The 25,756-nt window shown below is 45.0% G+C and overlaps 1 protein-coding gene and 1 long non-coding RNA gene across 2 annotated transcripts in view; one reads left to right on the top strand and one right to left on the bottom strand.

Annotated features, from left to right (window-relative positions):
- Positions 1 to 20,059, top strand: part of LOC135213568 (adenylate cyclase type 2-like) — a gene marked incomplete in the record, with an annotated part of 801,033 nt that extends 780,974 nt beyond the window's left edge. Inside the window, 1 exon segment of the mRNA XM_064247559.1 lies at positions 16,682 to 20,059. Within this exon segment, the coding sequence (XP_064103629.1) occupies positions 16,682 to 18,142 (1,461 nt within the window).
- Positions 1 to 25,756, bottom strand: part of LOC135213588 (uncharacterized) — a 103,107-nt gene that overhangs the window by 36,781 nt on the left and 40,570 nt on the right. The window lies entirely within an intron of this gene.

Below are 25,756 nucleotides of genomic sequence, written 5' to 3'. Positions count from 1 at the left end.
GTCGAGATTCCAGTTAGGGGGAGATGTAATCTTAGACTTAATGGTCTCAAAAGATCTAATCAGATCGTGTAGATCTCTATTATTTGCCAGATCTAGGCCTCTATTTCTAAAGACGGCCGAAAGCATACTCCTATAGCCCTTTAACCGTGGCTACGGAGAGACGAGATTCCTCTCTCAAATATAACAGAAAATCAGCGATTTCTGTTACAGAGGTACTGGAGGAGGACAACTTCTTCGACTTGCACCACCTTCTAAATACTTCCCACTTCGACTGGTAAACTCGGATAGTGGAAGTTCTCCGGGCTCTAGCGATCGAGCTTGCCGCCTTGCGAGAAAAGCCTCTCGCTCTGACAAGTCTTTCGATAGTCGAAAGGCAGTCAGAGCGAGAGCGGGAGGTTTTGATGAAACCTCTCGAAGTGTGGTTGTCTGAGAAGATCCATCCTTTGTGGGAGGGATCTGGGGAAGTCTACCATCCACTCCAGCACCTCCGTGAACCACTCTTGAGCTGGTCAAAAGGGGGCTATCAGGGTCATTTTCGTCCCCTTTGATGTCACAAACTTCCTGAGCACTTGCCCAGAATCTTGAATGGGGGAAATGCGTAAACGTCTACATGAGGACCAATCTAGAAGGAAGGCGTCTACTGTTAGCTCTGGGGTCTTCTACTACTGAGCAAAAGACTTCGTCGTTTTGAGAGGAACGTGGCTAAAGAGGTCGACATGAGGAGTCCCCCCAAAGAGACCAGAGACTCCGACAAACTTCTGAGTGGAGGGTCCATTCGGTGTGAAGGACCTGGTTCCTCCTGCTCAGCCTGTCTGCTCTCACGTTCCTTACTCCTTGAACAAACCTCGTCAAAAGGGAGATGTTCCTCTGGGATGTCCACAAAAGGAGGTCTCTATCGAGCTCGTATAGGGCATACGAGTGTGTCCCTCCTTGCTTTCGAATGTAGGCAAGGGCGGTTGTGTTGTCCGCATTCACTTGGACTATCTTGTTCCTCACTAAAGGCTTGAAGCTCTTTAGGGCCAGGTGTATGGTAAACAGCTCTTTGCAGTTTATGTGCCAGGACACTTGAAGAGCATTCCAGGTGCCTGACACCTCTCTCTTTCCCAAGGTTCGGGTTCTGAGTTTCTAGGGAAGTACCCTTGTTTTCCTTCAGTGGGGGCAACCACCATTCTAAGTGGCTTTCATCCAAACTGGAATGGGAAAACTGTCTGAAAGAAGTCCTGTCTTCATGTTCCACGACCTTCTGAGGAAGAACTGAAGAGGACGGAGAGATGAAGTCTTCCTAGAAAGGAAAGAACTGTCGAGCGAGGAAAGGGTCCCTAATAGGCTCAACCATTCCCTCGCCGAAGTACGTTCTTTCCCTAAGAGAGAGAGACTTTCTCTAAGCCTCTCGTTAGTCTCTTGAGAAGGAAATACTCGAAAACCCCGAGAATCCATCCGAATCCCCAGATAGACCAAGTTCTGGCTGGGGATCAGATGGGACTTCTCGAGGTTCACGAGCAATCCTAAGGTCTTTATCAGGTTTAGTGTCAAAGCAAGGTCCTCCAAACACTGTCTCTCTGACTTTGCTCTGATGAGCCAGTCGTCAGGTAGAAGAGATACTGATTTCTTTCAGGTGAAGCCATCTCGCCACATTTTCCATCAGGCTCGTGAAGACCTGAGGAGCCGTGGAAAGGCCGAAACACAAGGCTCTGAATTGGAAGATCCTTCCCCCCGTCATGAACGGAGGTACTTCTTCGACGAAGGATGAATCGGGACATGAAAATAAGCATCTTGGAGATCCAGAGACACCATCCAATCTCCTTGGCGAAGAGCCGCAAGGACTGATGCAGAAGTCTCCATGGAGAACTTCTGTTTTCTGAACAAACTTGTTCAGAGCGCTGACATCTAGAACTGGTCTCCAGCCCCCCGAGGCTTTCGCAACCAAGAAAAGGCGATTGTAAAACCCCTGGGAGCTTTGATCCACACTAACTCTATTGCTCTCTTGTCCCAGATTTGATCCACCATTCAGTTGAAGAGTATCTTTCAACACAGGGTCCTTGTAATTGGCGGACAATTCCCGCGGAGTTGCGTAGGGGAGGATTGTCCAGGAAAGGAATGAGTATTCCATTTCTGTAGAACAGACATTGACCAAGCGTCTGTATCGATGAGAGTCCAGGCTTCCGCAAACACCCGGAGCCTGGCACCTACTGGTGTTTGGAGGAATGCAGCTTCACTTTCCCCTTTTAAAGGGACGGAAAGAAGCTCTACCTCTCTTCTCAGTCGCTTTCCTTTTAGAGGGAGCTCTAGAGGGAGGACCTCCTCGAAAGGGCTGCAGAGGCGTATTAACACCTTTCTTCTCTCCCACCGTCACTGGTCTCTTTTTCCTAGACGATTGAAGAAGATCCTGTGTCGCTTTCTCCATCAGCGAATGGGAAATGTCCCTCACCAACTGCGAAGGGAACAGAAAGTCAGACCTGGGAGCGAATAACAATGCTTCCCTTTGCGCTTGAGAAACTGCTTTCGTCAGAAAAACGCTAAATACAGATCTCTTCTTCAAGAGACCGGCTCCAAATAAAGAAGAGACTTCCCCTGAGCCGTCCTGTACCGCCTTGTCAATGCACGACAAGCCTTCTTGGCCATCACCCCAAGGGACCAATCCAGGAAGTTGAAGACTTCCAAAATATGAAAGAGTCCCTTGAGGAGATGATCCAACTCCGAAAGACCCCAAGTTATTTTTGCATTATGAAGGCTATGTCTCCTGGATGCGTCTACCAGACTGGAAAAGTCAGCTTCAGCTGAAGCTGCGAGAGTGAGCCCCATATTCTCCCCAGTCTGGTACCAAATACCTCTTGCCCGTAAGTCTAGCGGGAGGCATGCAGAACACCGTTCTAACTAACTCCTTTTGGTTAGCATCCAGCTATCCAGAGACTGAAGAGCTCTCTTCATAGTAAATCGTCGGCCTCATCTTCAGAAAAGCTGACGACTTTGGCGTCTTGGAGCATGCTTCGAGGAGAAGGAGGAGCGGCAGGGGTCAAGGCATCTCCGTATTCCCTGGAAGAAGGAGAGCTGTCAAAACTTTATAGTTAGACAGCCCTTCTTTGCCGTGAGTCTCGTCTTCTGAGTCCTCTTCCAAGAAAGGATCAGAAGGAGAATTCAATTTCAGATCTGCCCAATTTCTCTCTCTGCGAGGGAGGCAAACTCCCTAATAGGAGAGGGGCTAAGAGCGTGTACGGAGCCCTTATGAATAAAAGCAGACGTCTCGCACCTGGAAGATTCCTCGCGCTTGGTTGGCGCCTCGCGCTTGGCTGGCGCCTCGCGCTTGGCTGACGCTTTGCGCCTGGCTGGCGGCCCGCGCCTGGCTGGCGCCCGCGCCTGGCTGGCGCCTCGCGCCCTGGCTGGCGGCCTAGCGCGGCTGCGCCTCGCGCCTCATTGGCGCTATATCCTTGTTTGAATGACGCTTTTCTGGCGCCTCGCACCTGGCTGAATCCTCGCGCTTGGCTGACGCTGCTGGCTTGGCAAGACGTATCATGTCTGGCTAAATCCTCGCGCTTATCTGGCGCTTCAATCCTATAAGACGCTTCTCGTCTGGTAGAAAACTCGCGCTTGGCTGGCGCCTCGCGTTTGTCTGGCGCCTCGCGCTTGTCTGGCGCTTCATATTCGGCGTATGACTCCCTATCGGAAGACATCTCACGCCTATAATACACCTCACGTCCCACAGGAGCCTCACTCCTGGCGGGAGAAGGAAGGACGAGACTTCTTGACAGGAAGCCTCACGTCTTTTCTACGAGGAGGATCTTTCGAAAGGACTCCTACCAATGCGGATAACTGTTCTTGCTAGCAGCTAAAATAATCCTCTTGGAAGCTTCTCCCGGCGTCTTCTTCAACGGGAGAGGGAGACCTCGAAGGAGTTTTTTTTCAAAAAGCCAGGGGACGTCAAAACCCTCTTGGCCTTCTTGATCGAGGGAGGTGCTTCTTCAGAAAATTGTTCGGGGCTTGAATCCAACACAGGTTCTTTCCAGTGCCTTTTCAGTGGCCTGGAAAGGTCCGAATCCTTCCACCCTCGTTTAGGAGAGGGAGAGGCGGACGAAGAGAAGCACTCTCTGAGGACGCTTTCCTATAGCGTCCTGAGCAGTCTGTCTACTACTACAGAGCCTGCTGAAGGGACGCCTGACCGGGGGGAATTCTCCACAACCTCCGTACGGCTTTCGACTTTTCTTCTCCTCTGGGCTTGGGAGCTTGAAAGAGGTCTAGGCCTGGGAGCGTCGCAGAGACGGTCAGACGCCCCCTCCACAACACTGGGGGCACTCACTTCACTAAAATAATCACTTTCACAATCCTTACCTTTCATGGCAGCCATTTTGGATTTCATCCTATGAAGTGTAGCTTTCAGATCAGCGATTTCCGAGGCCGAATTAGAATCAATGCATAGTTTAATGAGAGTTACATCATTAAAAGGCTCAATAGGTCCTTGTAACTAAACTCGCAACCCTTAGATGCAGCCCTTCTGACTCTATCCCTCTCTAACTTCTTCAGTAAGAAGTTAGGAGTCTTCCATTCCTCAACATTCAACCTCTCACATTCATGACAGGTGTTAGAAATAGAACAGTCAAAACCTCTACATTTGCGGCATACAGTGAGGATCAACCGAAGCCTTCGGTATCCTCACCTTGCAGCCTACATTCACACACACTCTCACACAACCACTTGAATCAGACATTCTTGAAGAAAAATCAAAAGCAAGTCCAAATCCAGTCCACGGTAGCGAATGCCAAAACAACAATCCAGGTACGTCACCAAAAAGTCCAAAAAAAGATGATCAATTGTCTTGAAAAGCGAATTCCAGTCAGGAGGTAGTAGCAACGATGTTGATACCACCAGCGACAGAAAAAATATGATAGAAAACGGGAATGGTTCCTAGTCCTGCCACCCAGGGCAGGCCGGTAGATCACCTGACCTACCTGTAGCAAGTGGCGCGAAATTTGAATTTCTGTCGGGGACGACGGAGTCTTAGCTATGTATATATCTGACAGGTAAGTTGATTGTATGAAAATATCCATTATTCCACACCTCCCCTTCCCATTTTGCGTTCAAAGAGATATTTTGAACGTACTAAACAAATTACATGTAGATATGTACATTATGTAGGCCTGTTCAATCTTGGGGACCTGCGAGGGGCTTTGGAGGGAATTGATGACTTTTCCATGTCTGGGCTAGGGACCACAGGGAGATCAGAGTTGGGAACTTGACTGGGGCTGGGCAGTGGATATAGGAAGCGACGGTTCCGATTTAACACTCGACCACTTGGGAGACGGATCTCGTACTCGTGTGATCGTGCACCACCCATGACCATCCTAACTGTATCCCATCGGTGGGATGTCGGGTCCTGGAGGCGGACATGTTGGCCCACATTAAGCCTGGGCAGGGGGCGGGCGTGGGCGTCATAGTTGCGCTGCACCTGAGCAGCTCTGGCAGCAGCTCGGCGGTCACAGTCATGGGCCTTTTCCTGCCAAACTTCTGTGAATGACTGAGGATGGGCACACATGTACGGAGAGGGTGACCATACAGTACCTGGGCAGGAGAGCGACTAGACTGGTTGGGTGTGTTTCTCAACTCAAGGAGACCACGATCGAAATCCTCGCAGTCAATGTTTCCTGTGGGGGCCGTTTTGAGGATCAAGTGCTTGACAGCCTTGACGGCGGCCTCAGCGTGTCCATTAGACTGTGGGTAATGTGGCGACGAGGTGATGTGGTGTACACCCTAACGTTCTGTGAAGTCGGCAAATTCTTTGCTGGTAAACTCCATTGGTGCGCAGGCGTAAGGGAACACCCACCTCTCTGAAGTAGCAGCAGAAGTGCCGTATGGTCGGGGAGGCAGTAGTGTCACCCTTGCAAGGGACAACCAAAGGCCAGCCAGAGAGGCGTTCGGCGACTACAAGAACGGACTTCCCAGCTACCTGGAAGAAGTCTGCCGATACCGACTCAAAGGGCCTGGATGGATGGTCGTCGTTGTGGAAGGCTCCCGTTGTGGCTGGACACCAGGACTTGGCATGGTCTCGCAGGCAGCGACGGTGTTGGCGATGTCCGAGGCTATCCCAGGCCAGAAGACAGTCTGTCGAGCCCGACGTTTGATAGCCTCGACACCACGGTGACTATCATGGAGTCTGGCGTTGTGTGGCGACGTAGAGCTGCAGGAACTAGATTCTTGCCCCGTAGAGCACGAGGTTTGCCATCAGTAGAGAGGGCTTCTCGCAGCTTCCAGTACGGTGATAGGATGCATGTAGGTCGAGTAGCGGTTCGTGGGAAACCCAGAACTGATGCAATCGCGAAGGCGAACATAGGTGGGGTCGGCCTGTGCTGCTACCAACATGTCCTGTCGGCGTCAATGGTTGGGGCATCTTCGTCCTGGGAAGCTGTTGTAGCGTTGATGACAGATCTGACATGTGCTGTTACCTCCGCACAGCCAGTCATATCCTCAGAGGTGGGGTAGCTGACTGGTGCACGAGAAAGTGCATCTGGGATGCATAGAGACTTGCCGGCGCGCCACACTGTAGTAAATTGATATTGCGACATGCGCTCCTTTATTCGCTGGAGCGGTGGGTTTTCAACCATGTCCAGCATGTAAGCTGTTGATGATAGGCACCAATGGGCGATAGTCAGTTTTGCAGGGTGAAGGTTGGCAGTCCTTTGAGGTATAGGCAGCACTTTGTGAGGGCCCAAGAGATACTGGCAAGCATCTCCAGTCATCATTGCATACCTTGTTTCGGCGTCTGCGAGAAACTGGGATCCACACTGGACTACTCGGAGATATCCATGGTCCTGGAGGAGAGCGTAGCCTATCCCGTAGAGGCGAGATGCATCGGTCTGGAGAATGGTTGGCAGGGTTGGGTCAAAAGACGCAAGAACATGCGGGCTTGAAAGTGCTTGTTTCACATGTTTGAAGGCCTGTCATGGTCAGGTGTCCAAAGAAAAGAGCGCTTGGGGCTTATGAGTGGTCGAAGGGGCTGTGCAGTCAGGGCAATATCTGGGGTAAATTCTGCCAACTGGTTTACTAATCCCATGAAGGAACGTATGTCCGTCAGGTTGGATGGTGTAGGATAGTCTTGCAGAGCAGCAACTTGTCCTGGGTCAGCAGCAATTCCTTCTTCGGAAAGGGTGAAGCCGCAGAAATTCACTTGGTCTCTGCCACTGTGAACTTTTCTTTGTTGAGAGTGATGCCATTTTTTTGTGGCAGCAGGTGAGCAGTTCGTGGATCCTGTGGTAGTGTGTCAGTAGGTCATCGTCAAAGATGAGAATGTCATCAACAACCTTGACACATTCCTTCATGCCTTGGAGAGCTAGGTCGCCGCGGTAACAATAGGCATCACCAGTGGCAGCGAAGCCCATAGGTCCTCGGCAATGCTGGAAGCGTCCATAAGGCGTAATGAAAGTGGTGAGGTGGCGGTCCTCTTCTGCTAGCTCCATCTGCCAGTAGCCGTGTAGAGCATCCATGGTGGTGAAGAACTTGGCGGTGGAGTCGACAGTACGGACAGCAGCTAAGGGCGTTAACGAAGGGTGGGCTGGACGGAAGACTTGTGCGTTCAGCTTCGTGAGATCCACTGTGATTCGAACTTCCCATGGCCTTAGGAACAACAACTAGAGGGTGGCACCATTCCGATGGCTCATTTCCAGGCTTAATGATTCCCTGTTGTACCATGGAGTCTAGTTCATTCTTGACTGGTTCGCGGAGAGCGTAGGGTATCTGCCTTGGGGTGTGGATGGCGAAAGGGACCGCGTCTTCCTTGAGGTGGATTTTCATGGGGGGGCGGCCATCGGCCTCAGTGGAGCTGCTTTAAAGTCTTCCTTTGACACAAGTACGTCCTGAAAGGTTTGTAAGAAATACTCTCGGGCATCAGCAGGAGTCGTGTCAGCATGCAGGGGTAGCTCCTTGCATCGATTAACGTGGGTGACCTGTAGGATGGGCCACGGAAAGGCCTGGCAGGATGATGGCCAACTCATTGCAAAGTGCATAGGACAGGAGTGGCATCTGAACGAGTTCATGGACTAGGATCGTGGCGAGGCAAAGACCGTTTGGCCAAGGACCAAGGTGGCCTTAAGGGTTCCTAAAGCAGGTGTCATCTTTGACCCATCTGCCGTGAGTCTCACTGATGTTGCAGGAGGCTGTAGCTCAGTCCTGGGAATGCAAAGGAGTTCCAAGTGCTGGGGGCCCATCCCACTGATACATCAGCTCCTGTGTCAGGCAGCATTATTATCTTCAATGTCTCACCCCTGTAGGTGAAGGCGATTGTGATGGTAATTGCTTCATAGCAAAGGAAGTTGAAGGAAAGGAGAACGCATTTTCGAGAAGTTTGGCAGCAAGGAGGCGTTAGCGCAATGTGTGGAGGTGCCTGTTATCATGATGGTTCTAGAATCGGCAGGAGTGTTGTGGATCTCGTCGGGACGTGAGAAACGCCGTGATTTCTGATGCAATACCTTGTCTAGATTCATTCTAGGGAGTCCTAGTAAACTCGGGAGTCTGTGAGTTCGCCGTAGGCTCCGCCCCCAGATTGCCGTATAAATACGACGGACGAAGCAGAGATCGTCAGGAGAAATCAGAGATTGTAAAAGAGAGAGATCACCAGTTAGTCACAGAGAGATATCCTCAGTAAGAGCCACAGATTAGATTATCAGTGAAAGATCAGCAGCAGTGATCGTCAGAGAGAGACTAGAGACGAAGGAACCGACAAAGTATCAATCAAAAGAAGAGTTGTTTGAGAGTTGGTTGGATGTTGGTCTAGTCATCTTCAGGAGTGGACGGCCGTGTTTTCTCGACGTCGAGCAGACTTCAGAGAAGAAAAGGTCCTGCTACAGGTTTTGGGGAGTTCCTGCCTTCAAGTAGACTAGTTTCTGCAATAGGGAGTCAAGAGGACGACTGCAATTGCCACTACATTTATGAAGCCAGCTCGTCAAATTGCCAAATTGACTAGCAAGTATTTGAATTGCCTCACTGTTCCCCCAGTTCATGCAGTGTAAGATTCTATCTTTTTATGTAAATAGGAGATACCATTCTGCATTTGCCTTTGTTAGTAAGCTTGTAAATAAACTTTTGTTGTGTTAAGTGTTTCTTTCTATAAATTTCGTATCCCCAGTTTCAACTGTTGTGTTGTATATTTTTTTTTATTATTTCATATCGAACCTGAAACGGACCTCTCTCAGAGGCCGTAACACTGTGTCGACCCTGGCCAGGATATTTCGACACCGTAACATTGTCTCTGAGATCTCAGAGTCTGTAACAGCGATGGATATAGGTGATGGTGAGGAGTCAATTGATGAAGAAGAGGTCTCGACCTTGTGACAGTTAGAGGGCTTGCTAGAAGGGGGCGGGCATTGGCATTGGGCTGGCCGCCCTGCTTGGCGTTCATCTGCTGACGGCAGTACTTGTCATAGTGGCCCACTCGGCCGCAGTGTCTGCATGTGGCCTTGTTGGCGGGGGACTTTGGGGTCCTGCGCCAGTGTCCTTTGCAGCCACAGTTTACACATACACTGTTGCTGGCTGGGCACTTTCCTGTCAAGCTGTGCTTCCTTGTGCAGGAAGGACATAGAGTGTCCTTGTTAGGTTGGTAGCGAGGTAGAACCCCTGTTGCCATGTCCTTTGATTTTTTTATACATGGAGACGGCACACAATTTAGAAGGAGGGCCACGTATGGCGGTAGTGGCTGTCCGTTTGGCCTCATAGGAGCGACATTCGTTAACCATGGTGGCCAATGAAGCTGCAGCATCCAGGGCAGTGAGTTTCTGAGTGAGCTCCTCGTCCCTGACTCCCATGATAATGATCATCTTCAGCTGAGCCTCCTCACACACAGCAGAATGGCCAGGACCAGACGTCAATTTTCTTCTGCTTCATGCTTCAGTCGGACGTAGAAGTTGCTGAAGCTTTCCCCTTCCCTCTGCTTGCAGGAGAGCAGGTCCCTGCGTCGTAGAGCTTCATTCCGCAGGTTCTTGATGTGTTCCTGGAGAATATTCAAGACCTCATCAACACTCCGATCCATGTCTGGTGTTACGTTGAGTGTGTGCTCGAGTATTCTTTGGGTCTCCAGGCTGAGGCACATATGAAGCTGTATCATTTGTTTCCTGGTAGGTAATGTCCCTAGGTCCACCATCACACTGTAGTCATCCAAGCGTCTACGCCATTCCCTGAACACTTGGTATGTGGCATCAGGACGTAAGGGCGGCGGGGTCTGGGCGATGGCTTTCTGTGGGGGTGGTGGCTGGGTGGACGATGGCACTGAGGATTGTGTGGGAAGTTGTTGTGAGTCTGCTGGTGTTGCTTGCTGCTGGGCTGAATTGATGCTAAGTAGCTGCAACAATACGGTGAAACGTTGAGCTTCCTCCTCTCTTCTTAAGTTGTCATCTTGGCGGCGTAGATCCTCTTCGTGACGACGTTGTTCCTCTTCATAACAACGTTGTTCTTCCTCTCTCCGACGTGCAGCCAACTCGGCCTGTCGAGATTCCTCCAGGTACTTGATGAGGAGCCTTAACTCCGTATTTGGAGCTGTGGGAGGCGGTATACTCAGGTGTGGGGAGAGCAAAGGTGGGGTTTCCAGCGTTGCAAAACCTGGAAGGGTTCGACGGTCTGTTGGTGAGACTGGGTGTGAAGGCAACTGGCGGTCCTCAGGGTCCTGGTCGTGTTGCATATCCCCAAGCTCGTCTTGATGTGAAGCATTTAAGCCATTATGAGCAGTTTTCTGCAATGTCAACTGCAGTTTAAATGAAGAGAAGAACGATGAGAAAGACTTTCTACAGTTTACATTAAAAAGTTACTGTAGATAATTCTTCAACTGTGCGGCGAATCCTGGCAGGCGGTGGAGAGTGGGCTGGGTGGCAGCCGGGTGGGGAGTGGGGAGCGACCCACTCGACCGTTGAATACGTCGGCAGTGTATGGCAAATGATGAGTGTGGGTGGATGTGCCTCGGGCTCTGTAGCTGGGTATGAAAATAAGGGCACCCGTTGAGCTGGGGCAAGGCACAAGAGAAATAAAACCCACTAAAATCAAAGCACTGACATTACACTGCACTGGCACTGCATGAACGTATCATAAGCACGGCACTAGCACTGTAAAATCCAAAGGCGATCGAGGGGTAATGGCGGCTGGATTTGAATGCTGATTCCGGTGTTCCTTGAAAATGCTGAATGGTTTCGTCACTGCGCCATGGTGATAGGTGGTGATGTCTTGCATTAGAAGACGAAAGATTGCAGGATGGGAGAAATGATATCCCGAGTCGTAGATTTGTTTATTCCAAGCAGCAAAAGGTAAATCTGTACAGAGGCTCTGCAGGGTTGCAGCTCGCGCCAAGAGAAGCAAGAAGAATAGCCATGTGCATGTGCGGGGTTCATGATACAGGGCGACACATGCTGGATGCGTTTCACAATAGGTTGATTTTTATTAAATACATGGAAATGAATCGTACAGCAATTGCATAGTAAAATATCCATTATTCCACAGGGAGTAAGATTGATTTCTCCAAATTTATCACAGTCTAAGCCATGAAAAAATTGTGAAGAATGGTCTTGTCTTGTATATTAGTTTTACCCGAGAACTTGGCCATGGGCTAGCCAGTCGTTGAGGTATGTAAATATGTAAAGATGCATATTCCCGTGAGGATATGCCCAAGTTGAAATTAGTGTGAACAATCTTGTGAACACCTGTGGGGCACTTAAAATGCCAAAGCAGCACCTTGAATTGGTAAACTAGCAGCACCTTGAATTGGTAAACTCTCTCCCCAGACTGCAGCTAATAAATTTCCGATCACCCTGGAACTATACATCCTTCAGGTCTACCACAAGCACTAAGTCATTCTTCCTGATGGCTGCTAGAACTCTGCAAGGAATTTCCATTTTGAACAGAGGCATCTTGATGAAAAGGTTGAGAATAAACAGGTCTCCAATCGCCTGTTGCTTTGGGAACCAGAAAGACACAGCTGTAAAAGCCTGAAAACATCCTTTACTTCCTCCACAGCTCCTTTGCCATCATTTCCTTCACTTCCTCTTGGAAGGCTAGATGCTTCGTGACCTTTGAGTGTATGTTGACCGGTGAAGGGTAAGCTCTGCGAGGGGAAGAGAAAACTCAAAGGGAAATAGATATCCCACTGTAGAACATCTACTACCCAAGTCTCTGCTCTCTACTGCTGCCAAGCTGACCAATGGCTTACCAAGCACTCCCCACTGATGGCAGTGAGTGGGGAGGGGTGTCCCCTCTAGTGTTTCCCTCCTCTAGCCCTGCCTCTGCCTCCTCTCCTGGGTCTGGAAGAGAGGGACTGAAAGGGATGCTACTGAGGGAGTCTTCTTCGTTGGAGATGGCCAAGGTTGAGGACCTCTGCAAGGTCCCATCGTGCCTTGAGGTCTTTTAGAAGTGTAAGAAGTAGTTTGAAGCCTGGGCTTGGAAGTACCAGCACGAGAAGGACCAGATGATTTTAAGACAGCTTGACGTACAAGGTGGTAATTGTTGTCCCATCTACATCTGTCAACTGCAGAGTCAAGCTGGTCCTTAGGGAAGAGAGACAAGGAGCTTAACCCTCTTATGCGCCGATTGGACGTATTAAACGTCGAGTCAAAATGTCTCCCGTATGCCGATTGGACGTATCATACGTCGGCTCAAAAAAGTTTTTTTAAAAATTCGCGGAAAAATACTTATAGGCCTACCAGCCGAAAACTTTTGTATCACGCGCCTTGGGGGATGCTGGGAGTTCACGGATCAAGGCGTTGTTTTGTTTACAATCGCTACGCAGGCGCGCAAGCGCGAATTTCTTTCTTATCGCACTAAAAGTATCAGTGACACATCTCGGAAATTATTTCGTCACTTTGACACAATTATTGCACCATTTTAAATTATCCTTTACATGAAGTATTATATATGAAAATGTGCGCAATTTCATGCACAATAACTAAAAAATACTCATGATGTAGCTTTTATCAATTTTGAAATATTTTCATATAAATAACGATAAGTGCAAAAATTTCAACCTTCGGCTCAACTTTGACTCTACAGAATGGTCGAGAAACGCAATTGTAAGCTAAAATTCTTATATTATAGTAATATTCAATCATTTGCCTTCATTTTGCAACAAATTGGACGTCTCTAGCACAAATATTTCGATTTATGGTGAATTTATGAAAAAACTTTTTCTTTACGTTCGTGCGATACTCTTCCGATAAATTTTTTCGTGCGATTGTCCTGATGTTTGCACCTTTTAAATTTGCCGTTACATAAAGTTCTATATATGGAAATGTGCGCAATTTCATGCACAATACAACAAAAGACAACCCATGGTTGTAGCTTTTATCAGTTTTGAAAATATTTTCATATAAATAACGTTAAGTGCAAAAATTTCAACTTTTTTTTTTTTTTTCGGTCAGCTTTGACTCTACCGAAATGGTCGAAAAACGCAATTGTAAGCTAAAAACCTCTTATATTCTAGTAATATTCAATCATTTACCTTCATTTTGCAACGACTTGGAAGTCTCTAGCACAATATTTTGATTTATGGTGAATTTATGAAAAAAAAAAAAAAAATTACGTTCGCGCGGTAACTCTTCCGAAAAAATCAGAATTTTTTGTGCGATTGTCGAAATGTTTGCACCATTTAAAATTAGCTGTTTCATAAAGTTTTATATATGAAAATGTGCGCAATTTCATGTAGAATACAACTAAAAATGATTGAAGGTTGTAGCTTTTCTCTTTTTTCGAAATATTTGCATATAAATCACGTATAGAAAAAAAAAACCACGTCGGTCAAATTTGACTCTACCGAAATAGTTGAAAACGCAATTGTAAGCTAAAACTCTTACGGCCTAGTAATATCCGTCTATGTTCTTCATTTTGAAACAAATTTGAAGTCTCTAAAACAATATTGTGATTTATGGTGAATTTTTGAAAAATATATTTACCTTCACTCCGCGCGCCGATTCGCGGCCGCAAGTCTCCGAAATACGTACATGGCATTATCCTAATATTTGCTCCTTTTCATATTAGCCTTTTTATAGAGTTTCATATATCAAAATGTGCGCAAATTCATGAAGAATACAATAAAAAATAATTGAAGGTTGTAGCTTTTTCCATCTTCGAAATATGTGCATATGAAAAAATATATATATTAAAATCGACATTCGGTCAAATTTAACTCGTCCGAAATGGTCGAAAATCTGCAATTCTAATCTAAACTCTTACAGTATCGTAATATTCAATCATTTGTCTTAATTTCGAAACAAATTGGAAGTCTCTAGAACATTATTTAGAATTACGGTGAATTTTGAAAAAAATATTTTTTTTGCGTCCGCGCGTTACGAATTCGTACATCATTTTGTGATAATATTTTTCCGGTGTTACTTTATTGTTTTACAATGTATTATATATCAAAATGATCGCAATTTAGTGTACAATACAACGCAAAAAAAAGTAACTGGTTAGCTTTGACCGTTTTCTGCACAGCGTGATTTGAATACAATTATGTAGAACTTTTTTTTTTTTTTCGCTACCATATATCGCATTATTTACATATGATAATGATATTATTTTTCATTTCTGATGGTTGCATTCTAAACTTCAGGCAATGACAAAAAAAGGAGCCAAAAATGAACTCTTAATCTTCAAAAGTACGCACGCTGTAATTTTTTTGAAAAATTATTTTTTCCACTTCCGCGCTCACTCCAAACCAGGCCCGGCATACGGGAGACGTTTTGATTTTTAGGGCTCCGGCTTAAGAGGGTTAATATATCTCCATGCCTCAAAGTTAAGACTGAATCTGTACTGACAAACCACAAAACATTGGAGAGGGGGTGGCATCTCATCTTTTTAGCACCCAGTTGGCCCACATGTTAGCTCTTAAGTGAGACAAGTAAGAAATAGTCTTTCTGCCAAACTGTAACAACCTAATGAAGGCAGCACTCTCTGCAGTGTTGCCCATATGAGTGAAGAGATATCTGCCACTGCTGTTGACTGTAAGTCAAGCCATAAAGCAGCTTGGAATGCTGACAAAGCAGCCGTCTCCAAAGTAGCCGCCTCTTGATGGGTGAAGGATAAACCTTCTGCCTTAATCTGAGATGGTCTAATGATGAGCCTGAGCTTAGACAGACAAGGTCTGGAGCTACCTGCTTTGTCTGCAACACAACCTTGGAGGTTGCATAAAACACATCGATTTCGAGGAAGTGGTGGAGGAACAACTTTAAAGACCTACCGGAAAATGAAGGGAATTTCCCATTCAGACACATGGGAATTCACTTGACTAAGAATGAAGTCAGCATGCTTAGAACATGGTAACCCCAAAAATGGAGCCACCAATTTTTTCTAATATGTACAATTTCCTCTTACCAAAATTCCAACATTACTCAAGCAACCAAATACTACACTCAGGACAAGGATTACTCGCGCTAAAATTGTTAGCTCTACGCCTACCACAAGCTAGAAAGCAGAAATGCCATCTTGCTATGAAGGCTATTAGAGAGAAACTGGAATGCCTCTGCATAGTTAGGGTGAATTGGGCCAGGCTGCTCCCTCCTCCTACACCCCTATTGGCTGTTTCCTGTTGCCACCAAAATCTTTCATACTATTTTTTAACTGGACTCCAGCAGACATTAGAGAATTTTCCCCTTACATTAAGACCAAAGGTTTGTTCTGTGTATGAACAAATATATTTCTACTAAACATGTTTTTGAAAAAGATTTCCACACGAAATACTTGTGTGTTCCACTCATACAGGAAATACTCCAACTAATAACAATTTAATAAAAAAAAAAAATTATTACGTATTAAGAGTACAAACCTACATTAATCTTAAAATGCTCAGCTTTGTTGAACTTATGTTCAACACCCTGATTTGTTTAGAATAACTGGGAAGAAATAAATATGTACCATTGTTATCCTGGTACTCTAAGGGAAACATCTGCAATGACACATTCAAACAGTAAATGCATTACAGTCAAAGAAAGTATGTACGTACTACTAGTGCAATAGGTTGCGAACATCATTTATCTAAATCCCATGCATTGCATGTGTATGCTCTATCCTTTGTGGAGAAACAACTATTTCCTATCTCAAAATTGCACAGGCCTACTTGTATGTAGTTTCTACAAGACATAGGTATACCTTTGTGTTCTGGTTACCACAAACAGATTCCCCCATAAAGGGAGTGATCTAAGGCGTTCAAGTCTCTACTAAAAATTATTTTGAAGTCTATTTGTATCTACAAGTCTCCAGATACTTGTTGCAGAGAGCTAGAACCAAGAAGAATGAATAAACCACAGGCTTCTCACTTACTGAATTATCTAAAGAAAGCTAATACTTTTTTGTTTTGTTGTCAAGAGCAGTTCTTTACCAGTCAGTCTCCAAGAAAACTCCCTCACATTTTGTGACATGAAATCACAAAATTTAGAACTTTCCTAATACAATCTGTTCTTATTGACATACATATAATACATTTAAGAAAGCCTGCCTTTTTTTATTCCGTAATTTATGTTACCAGTCCTTTGTAATAGAGTGCACACACAACTAATATGGACCTCTAAAATTAGAGTGGTGTGTGAACTGTATTGCAAAGGACTATACATAAAGCATATTAAAAAAAATTGTACCAATGAAACACTATTAATATGGTTACTGTATACTATGTATCGGTGTAAAGTAAAAAGGTTATTCAAAAAATTCAATTTTCATCATTCAAATCTACTTCCAGGTAACTGAAGAGACAGCAGCAATTTTGCAAAGTGCAGGTCTACCATGTGAATGTAGAGGACCAAGGCATATTAAAGGAAAAGGAACTCTCGTTACTTATGTTTCAAAACTTAACAGCAAATCTAATGAAGGTGCATTTTCCTCATCCACCTCCCTTATAATGGGAGGTTACCGGAAACCCTCCCTTGGGAACAGCTTTGAAGAAACAAGTTACGGTAAAATTTCAATTGTTCCTCGTGAAAGAGTTACAAACTATTATGGAAATGCAATAGAAAGTCCCCCTAAAACATCACCACATGCTGATGATGTTCAGAAGGATAAAAACTGCAATTCTCCTCGGAAAGTTAGTGTCACTATGAAAGACATAGTACCTCCTGCTACTAAAACTTTGTTAACAGATGTCAGTAATTTACATAGTGCCGTTTCAGGTAAAGTTGATGGAGAATCAGACCAGGGGATTAGGGTAAATAATCAGTCAGTAGACAATAAGTCTACAGCTGACTGCAGAAGACAAAGTTTGCCTAATGATTCATGTCCTGTTGGTGATGGCCAGAATAAACCAGCAGCTCAAATTGCAACATTAGCGTCTCCCAAGAAATCTCGGCTGGCAAGAAATGCAACAATTGATTCCTGTGGCATAGAGTCAACAATTACTCCTTCACTGAAACATCACCCAGTTAACTCTAATTCTGGTAAATCATTGCGTCATTCAGGAAGTGTTGAGTCAAATGGTATTGCAAACAAAACCAAAAAACCTTTCAATCAATCATATTCTACCAGTTCTTCCAAAACCTTTGAAATTAATCATGATAATGGGGACCATCCTCATACTAAAGACATTGGTGGACCCCATTGTAATGAAACCAACGAATCAAAGTCCGACAATGTCATTATCAAATCCTATGTTCTTTTAGATACTAGAGAATTCAATGATTCTGGCTGTAATTTAATTGAAGAGTCGTCCACAAGCTCTGAATGCACAAATAGTAACGTGTCGATTGAAAATGAGAAAACGTGCAACAGTTATAAATATAACTCTGTAGACAGTGCAGTGGGTGTGAATTCAGTGTCTGGAAATAAAAAATCAGATTTGCAGTCATCTCAAACAGAACAGAATGAGCAAAGAACTGCAGTTAAAATTGAGGGTAAGGATAAAAACTCTGTATTTTCAGCTAATGGGAGATCACCATTAGCTAGGCTGTCAAGAGTTAGATCTGTTGATACTTATTCTACATCTGAACATCCCAAGAAGAAAGATGATCATAGGAGAATATCAATGATAAATTATGTAAATGGAGCTGAAAGTACTGTCACTTTAACAGATGATATAACTGGATCTCTTACTCAGGCAAAGACTGATAAAAATCAAGACCCAGCTTTTACGAACTCTATTGTGGGAATGAAATCAAATGCATTCACCAACAGTGGTCTTATTGGTAAAAAGAACCAAGTCTTTGTTTGATTAGTGTAAAGTTATTTTGTGGGTTTAGTGATATTTTGTGTATGTGCACATTTACTAATACTACTTACAGTGTGTCCAATAGCTACAAAGAGAGCAGGGTCATGCTCAGACAAGCTTCACTGCCAGCAGAGTTGTGGCCATATCTGCTTTGAAGTGAATGGGACTGGCAACAAAAACTATGCTTCCCATTCTTGTGTATGAATTTTCCATAAATGTATGTGTGCACCTTACTTATATCATAACAGCGTTCTGACTGTTCTTTTGTTTGTCATAATTATTCCACATGTGAAATCCCATAATGAGGTTGTTTTAGTGAATGACATATAAACATATCAAGGTCTCTTGTTATCTTGAAATTTTTTTGTAAAATTAAGACAAGCTGTTTTATGCAATGCACTACTCTTGTTGCTGAAAATCATTAGCTTTAATGATAACCAAAACCTAATGTGAGCTTGTGAGCACAAGATGTCTGCAAAATACAAAATGTGAGAGTGGTCCAGTTTCTGTGTGCCCATTCAGTAATTGTTTGTGCACATTACGAAAAAAAAATTAAGTTTAGAAATGTATTTTTAAAGAACTATATTTTGACATATAAAGTAATTTTATACTCTCATCAATTCATTAAAGTGACAGTTTGCAAACATTTCATCTTCAGTATTGAGTAGCTTTATCAAGTTTAGAAATTATGATTAGACCAAACAAATGTACTACTGTATCTTTAGGGCTTTTTAATGGTTTGGTGAAAATAATTTTCTTCTATTGATTTTAGTTTTATATTTTCATAACTATACATAGCATTTACAAACCTGTTTTTATTTTGTTAATCACAGGCTTAATCTTGCCTATACTTGTGTATGTGTGTGGTATACATATAGTACATATGTCTGTATATATACTTTTTATATATATACACATATACATAATGTATCAAAGTATGAATGCGAGGGTATGAGTATTGTGTATTGAACTGTTATATGGACTGGCGTTTTGTTATTGTGATAAATGAATGCAGTACTGTATATCATTATTGCAGGGTATAGGAATAAATAGTGACTCCTTTTCAAGCATTCTGCAAGAGTACATGTACAGTAATATAATTTTTATATATACATGATTTTTTAATGTACAATGCTATTTTTAAAAATTAAGGTTTTTTAGTAGTATTTCTACTTGGTAATAAGACTTGACTATAAGCACCCATCACTATTTCCAGATTTAACAGTTCAGAAATTTCATTTTTCTTTATTATGTACAGTATAAAAATTGAAAGTGTCAGGGTGCAATACCTTCTTTCAAAATTAGTTCTCCTGAATGTGTACCTACTTAATTTGCTAATAAGAAATTAGTAGCAACTTTCCAATTACTGTACATTACAGGGTATATCATACGTACTTTAATTCCTGGTCATTTATTCCACATTATAGTTTTAGTCTTTTAACAGTACAGGAATAATGTATAATTCTCTTAAAGAATAGGTATTTTTCTTTATAGTTTAAGTATTGCCCATGGTGTACAGTGTCAACATTTAGTCCCCCCTTAAAAAAATGCTTGTAGTATCACAATTGATTTTGTGATAAAAAAAAAAAGTTCAACTGGGTTGACGTTATGATAGGAACTGTATTCCTAAACAATGTTACTATTTCATGACCACTTGTTGTAATTTAAACTTCTCTGTTAAAATGTAAAATTGTTATACTTATGTTGATATCACAATGTGCCAAAGCAATTCATTTGGGAATTCAGTACATTCTAGTGTATAGCTATATATATAAAAATATATATAAATTATGCAGTAAATAGATAGCATCCATTATCTTTTTATTTTTGCAGGACTTTCATTGCAATATTGTGAGAGGTTTATTGCACTCATTTGCATAAATTTCTATATTATTAAATGTTTCCCTGTATTTTCTTTATTATGCTAGTTTTACTTTGTTCCTTAATAATGAACTCTCTTTAAATGAGGGATGCATTTACACACTAAGCACCATGTACATGTTGGCACTCTTAAGTATGATAGAATGATGCTAATTACATACTACTTGTTTCTACAAGAACGCAAAAAAAAAGTCTTATATAAATATATAATGCCTTTAGCAATAGTTTTAGTCCAGTCACTAAAGCAGCACCACTTTTCTGAAGTGAAGAGTGTTTCTTTGTCCAAGTGGTCTAGCTTGTGGTTATGCTAGCTGTTTCCATGTCTAGAATGAGAATTTTTCAATAAATAGAAGGATCAGATAAGATGCTTCTATAGTCCAAACATTGTGCTGAAACCTCCCTGATCCTTCTAAGTATGCATTATGTCCTCCAAATGGGTCCATGCCAACACTTGTAGGACTGTTGGTTATGCAAAGCACAAAGCCTTGAACTGATAAACCAACCCATTGCAGAGAAAGAGAAGTTATTTCTGAAAGTGACCAATGGTCCCATAGAATTTACACATTGTCCCCAATGAAAATTATGAAGTCGCCCTCTGTGATGGAATCAAAGTGTGTGCCATTTCCATCTGGAAACAAGAGTTGAAAGGACAGACTTGTTCAATGGAGAAAACTGATGACCAGTCCCTCCCAACAATCTACTTCCATCAAGAGACCACTCTCAAAACGGGATAGTATTTGTTGTCTGCGACTTATAGCATTTCTTGTCCAGTCTCCAGCATTCTTCACCAAGAGGGGACTACTCTACAAAATGTTATTGTTAGTATACAATAAGGTTTTGTACATACTTACCTGGCAGATATATACTTAGCTTTACGTCTCTTGACGTCACGACAGAATTCAAAAACTCGCGGCACACGCGACAGGTAGGTCAGGTGATCTACCTTACCCGCCGCTGGGTGGCGGCTGTAAGAACCAATCTCCCTTTCCAGCCAGAATTTTTCTCTTCCACCTGTCTCCTGAGGGAGGCTGGGCGGGCCATCAATCGTATATATCTGCCAGGTAAGTATGTACAAAACCTTATTGTATACTAACAAAAATAACATTTTTGTACATGAACTTTCCTGTCAGATATATACTTAGCTGATTGACACCCTTGGTGGAGGGAAAGAGACAGCAATATAAATATGGAAAAAGGGGAAAACAACACTTGTTGTAGGATGTAAAATACAACCTTGGTTCTTATTTTACCTGTTTTTAGGCAGAAGACTTCGTAGTTACTGTCTATGAGTCTGCGTTGCCTGAAGAGCTTCAGCGAGGGCGTGACCTACAGCTGACAGACCTCTTTGGGTCTATCAAAGGGATTTGGTTATCCGCTTACTTGATAGAATCCGAGCAGGATCTTGTCAAAGGGGATTCGCCCACTTATATGACAGAACCTAAACACTATCATTGCAAGGAGCTCAAACATAAACCGATCACCTAACCAATCTAATCATTGTTAGACATACGACATGAAAGACATGCCTACCCGCATGCTCTTTCAAACAACCAAAAACTTACAACCTAAACAAGGGGGAAAATATATACTACAAAGGATATGTCTCAGCTCCCTGCCCCAGCACCGAATCCGCCGATACGTACGGGCCTAATCTCGCAAGGCACTTTTGTTTTTTTTTTTTTTCCCCCCCCCCTCGCCATACGTAATTTTGACGTCTCTCAGATAGTGGTTTGCGAAGACTGAGTTGCAACGCCAGAATGTTGCCTTCATAATATTACTCAGGGATATGTTTTTGTTGAAAGTTATGACGTGGCAATAGCTCTTACCTCATGAGCTTTGAACCTTAAGAAGTTTTGAATTGACTTTCATCACATATCGCATGTGCTTCTTTCACCAGGCTTCTGATAAAGAAAGAAAGCGCATTCTTCGAAAGAGTCCTCCTTGGATCTCTTACAGAGCACCAAAGGTTGACATCATTGCCCTTAAGTTTTTTCTTTCTCTGCAGATAAAACTTTAAACTTCGTACTGGGCAAAGTGACACCTCTGCTTCCTTCCTCGCCTACTAAGGCAGACAAACCTTGGACTTCAAAGCTCCTAGGCCAAGGATTTGAGGGGTTCTCGTTCTTAGCCAAGAACGAAGGTAGGAATGCACAGATAGCTGCATCTCCTCTGAATCCCACATTTCCTTCTAATGCATGGAGTTCACTAATCCTCTTTGCGGAAGCCAATGCCATGAGAAAAAGTGTCTTCCTCGTGAGGTCTCTAAAAGAGGCAGACTGAGGCGGTTCGAACTTAGGGGACCTCAGGAAAAGTTGGAATCTCTGGCGAAACCTTTTTGGATGTTTCAAAAGATCTTATTAGATCATGAAGGTCCTTGTCTTCTGAAATGTTTAAGTTTCTGTGCCTAAACACTGCAGACAGCATGCTATGATAACCTTTAATGGTTGATACCGCCAGTCCACTTTTCTCCCTAAGGAAAAGTAAGAAGTCTGCTATTTGGGTTACAGAGGTACTGGAAGAGGAAAAATGACAATTTGTCGAAAATTGCATTTTTCCTAACTATACAAACCTGAGGTCCTTTAACAATAGGAAGGTAACTAGCGGCAGCTGGGACGGTCGTAAGCTTCGAACAAGGGGAGAACGGTAGTTAACTGCTTGTCCGGTCGTCGCGCGCTGCGCGCCCGGCGGTGAAGAATCACTTTTGCTTTAGGCCCATGCAAAAAGTTGCAGATGAGGGGTGGTATGAGGTGGGACTATATGTAAAGGACCTCAGGTTTGTATAGTTAGGAAAAATGCAATTTTCGACAAATTGTCATTTGTTCCGATACGTAATACAAACCCTCGTCCTTTAACAATAGGAAGACTCACTTCTTGGTGGGTGGAATCTGAGTCTTTTTGGTGAACAGACTGGTGTTCGTCCAACCTTGGAATGCCTCCCTGGTCGTAAGAGCAAGGGAGGGATCCAAACCTCTGTCCGATTGATCGGGGTGTGCACCGCAGGATCAATGGTCAGACCTCTGAGCCAAGTACTAAGAGAGAGGCAAGCGTATCTCTTCGTACCAGCATTGCAAGAACTTGTTCCTGTACAGGAGCCAACATAAAGTTATGGGTTTGTCTCAAGTAGGCATCCACTCCTTCCCCCTTGTTGGAGGGAGTGGAGGATATTTGCTTCTATCCCTAACTAAAGGGATAGATTGGGGCTCGGTTGAGTAGCTTACCTGCATCGGATTCCTTTCCAGCATGGTGACGACCGTGACCCTCTGCCCACAGGTAGAGAGAGAGAAAGATGGAGAAGAGAAGCCAGTCGCACTCTCATTCAACCATTCATTCCTACAGTCACACCAGGAATCGATGCTGTTCTGCCTGCTCGGGTGCTGGTAAGCTTACACAACGTGTTGAGCAGCCACCACAGGTCCCAAGGAAAAAGTATCCAAGGACTTGTGGGCAATATCCCGAAGGTAGAAGGACGTGAAGGTAGTCTGGTTGGCCCAGACACCTGCCTTCAGGACCTGCGCCACGGAGAAGTTCTTGCGGAACGCCAAAGAGGGTCCAATACCTCTGACTTCGTGGGCTCTCGGTCGGAGCGTACGGATGTCGTCACTACCATCAGCCTCGTACGCTCTCCTGATCACCTCACGCAGCCAGAAAGAAAGCGTGTTCTTGGATACTTCTTTCTTGGTAACCCCAGTGCTAACGAAGAGGCGTCGACACTCAGGCCTGAGGTGTCGAGTTTTCTTCAGATAGCGCCGTAGCGCCCTCACAGGACAAAGCAGCATCTCATCCGTATCGTTGTCGGTGAAATCCATTAGGGAGGGGATTGTGAAAGACTCGAACCTGTCGTCAGGGATCGACGGATTCTGAGTCTTAGCTACGAAATTCGGGACGAAATCGAGCGTCACAGATCCCCAGCCCCTGGAATGTTTAACATTGAAGGACAGACCATGAAGTTCCCCTACTCTCTTCGCCGATGCCAGGGCCAGCAAGAAGAGGGTCTTGAGGGTCAGATCCCTGTCTGACGACTCTCGGAGTGGCTCGAATGGTCTTCGAGTCAAACTCCTAAGGACGAGAGTCACATCCCACTCAGGTGGCCTGAGCTCCCTGGGTGGGCAAGACCTTTCGAAGCTCCTCATTAGCAAGGAGATCTCGAACGAGTTCGAGATGTCCAGTCCCCCTCAGTTTTTAGGACGAGTGCCAGTGCAGCTCTATATCCTTTAACTGTGGGTACTGAGAGGAGCCTTTTCTCTCCGCGAAGAAATACGAGGAAATCCGCTACCTGCTGAGAGTGGCTCTGAGAGGAGATAGACCCCGTCTACGACACCAACCACAGAAGACGGCCCACTTCCCCTGGTACACAGCTGCAGAGGACTGTCTGACGTGTCCAGCCATCTCTGTTGCTGCGCTGCGAGAAAAGCCTCTCGTTCGCAAGAGATGGTGGATAACAACCAGCCGTGAAGTTGTAGGGATGGACTGCTCGGTGGTACCGCTCTACGTGTGGCTGGGCTAGAAGGTTGTGCCAGTGGGGCATCTCTCTCGTTCTTCTGCAAGAAGAGCCAGCAGGTCCGGATACCAAACGGCTTGAGGTCGTTTGGGAGCCACCAGGATCATCCTGAGATTGGGAGTTGACCAGCGCTCGGCTGATCACTTTCCGAATCAGACAAAAGGGAGGAAAAGGCGTAGACGAAGAGGTTGTCCCAGGGGTGTTGAAGAGCGTCCTCTGCAGCTGCCCATGGGTCCGCACGGCTGAGCAAAAAACTTGAAGTTTTTTGTTGTGCCGGGTGGCGAACAGGTCTATGACTGGACGCCCCCACAGGTTGAAGAGCCTTTCCGCCACTTCTGGGTGTAGGGACCACTCGGTCCCTATTACCTGATCCCGACGGCTGAGCTTGTCCGCTACTACATTCCTCTTGCCTGGAATGTAGCGTGCTGACAGCTCTATCGAATGAGCCGTGGCCCACTCGTGCACCTGCACCGTCAACTGGTGTAGCGGGAGAGACACTAGGCCCCCTGCTTGTTGACGTATGCCACTACCGTGGTGTTGTCGCACATCAACACCACTGAGTGTCCCATCAAGCGGTCTTGGAACTCTTGGAGAGCGTAAAACGCCGCCTTGAGTTCCAGGACATTGATGTGAAGGTGCTTGTCGTGATGGTCCCACACACCTGCAGCCAGCAACTCCTCCAGGTGTGCGCCCCATCCCTCGGTCGATGCGTCTGAGAACAGCAGCATCTCCGGGGGGGGAGTGCGTAGGGGCACTCCTCTTAAGAGGTTCCTGTCGTCGAGCCACCAGGCTAGGTCCTGCCTCACCTTCTCCGTGATGGACACGGGGAAGTAAGGTGGATCCTTTACCTGTGACCAACTCTCCCTTCCCTTAGTCTCCACTGGAGAGACCGCAGGTGAAGACGTCCGTGAGGAACTAACTTCTCGAGTGACGACAGGTGGCCGATCACGACTTGCCATTGCTGAGCTGCCTGTTCCTGCCGAGACAGGAACCGGCCGGCTGCCTCCCTTGAATTTGCTGATCCTCAAGTCTGCGGGGCGGACTTGAGCTGCTACCGTATCGATCAGCATACCCAGGTACTTCATCTTCTGCTTGGGTTCGAGATCGGACTTCTCGTAGTTTATCACGATCCCCAGATCGCGACAAAAACTTTAGAAGCCGATCCCTGTCCTGCAGCAACTGCGAGCGGGAGCTCGCCAGGACCAGCCAATCGTCGAGATACCTCAGAAGACGTATCC

The sequence above is a fragment of the Macrobrachium nipponense genome, chromosome 19 (assembly GCF_015104395.2).
Source record: "Macrobrachium nipponense isolate FS-2020 chromosome 19, ASM1510439v2, whole genome shotgun sequence".
Lineage (NCBI taxonomy): Eukaryota > Metazoa > Arthropoda > Malacostraca > Decapoda > Palaemonidae > Macrobrachium > Macrobrachium nipponense.
This window is presented reverse-complemented; position numbering and strand designations above follow the sequence as displayed.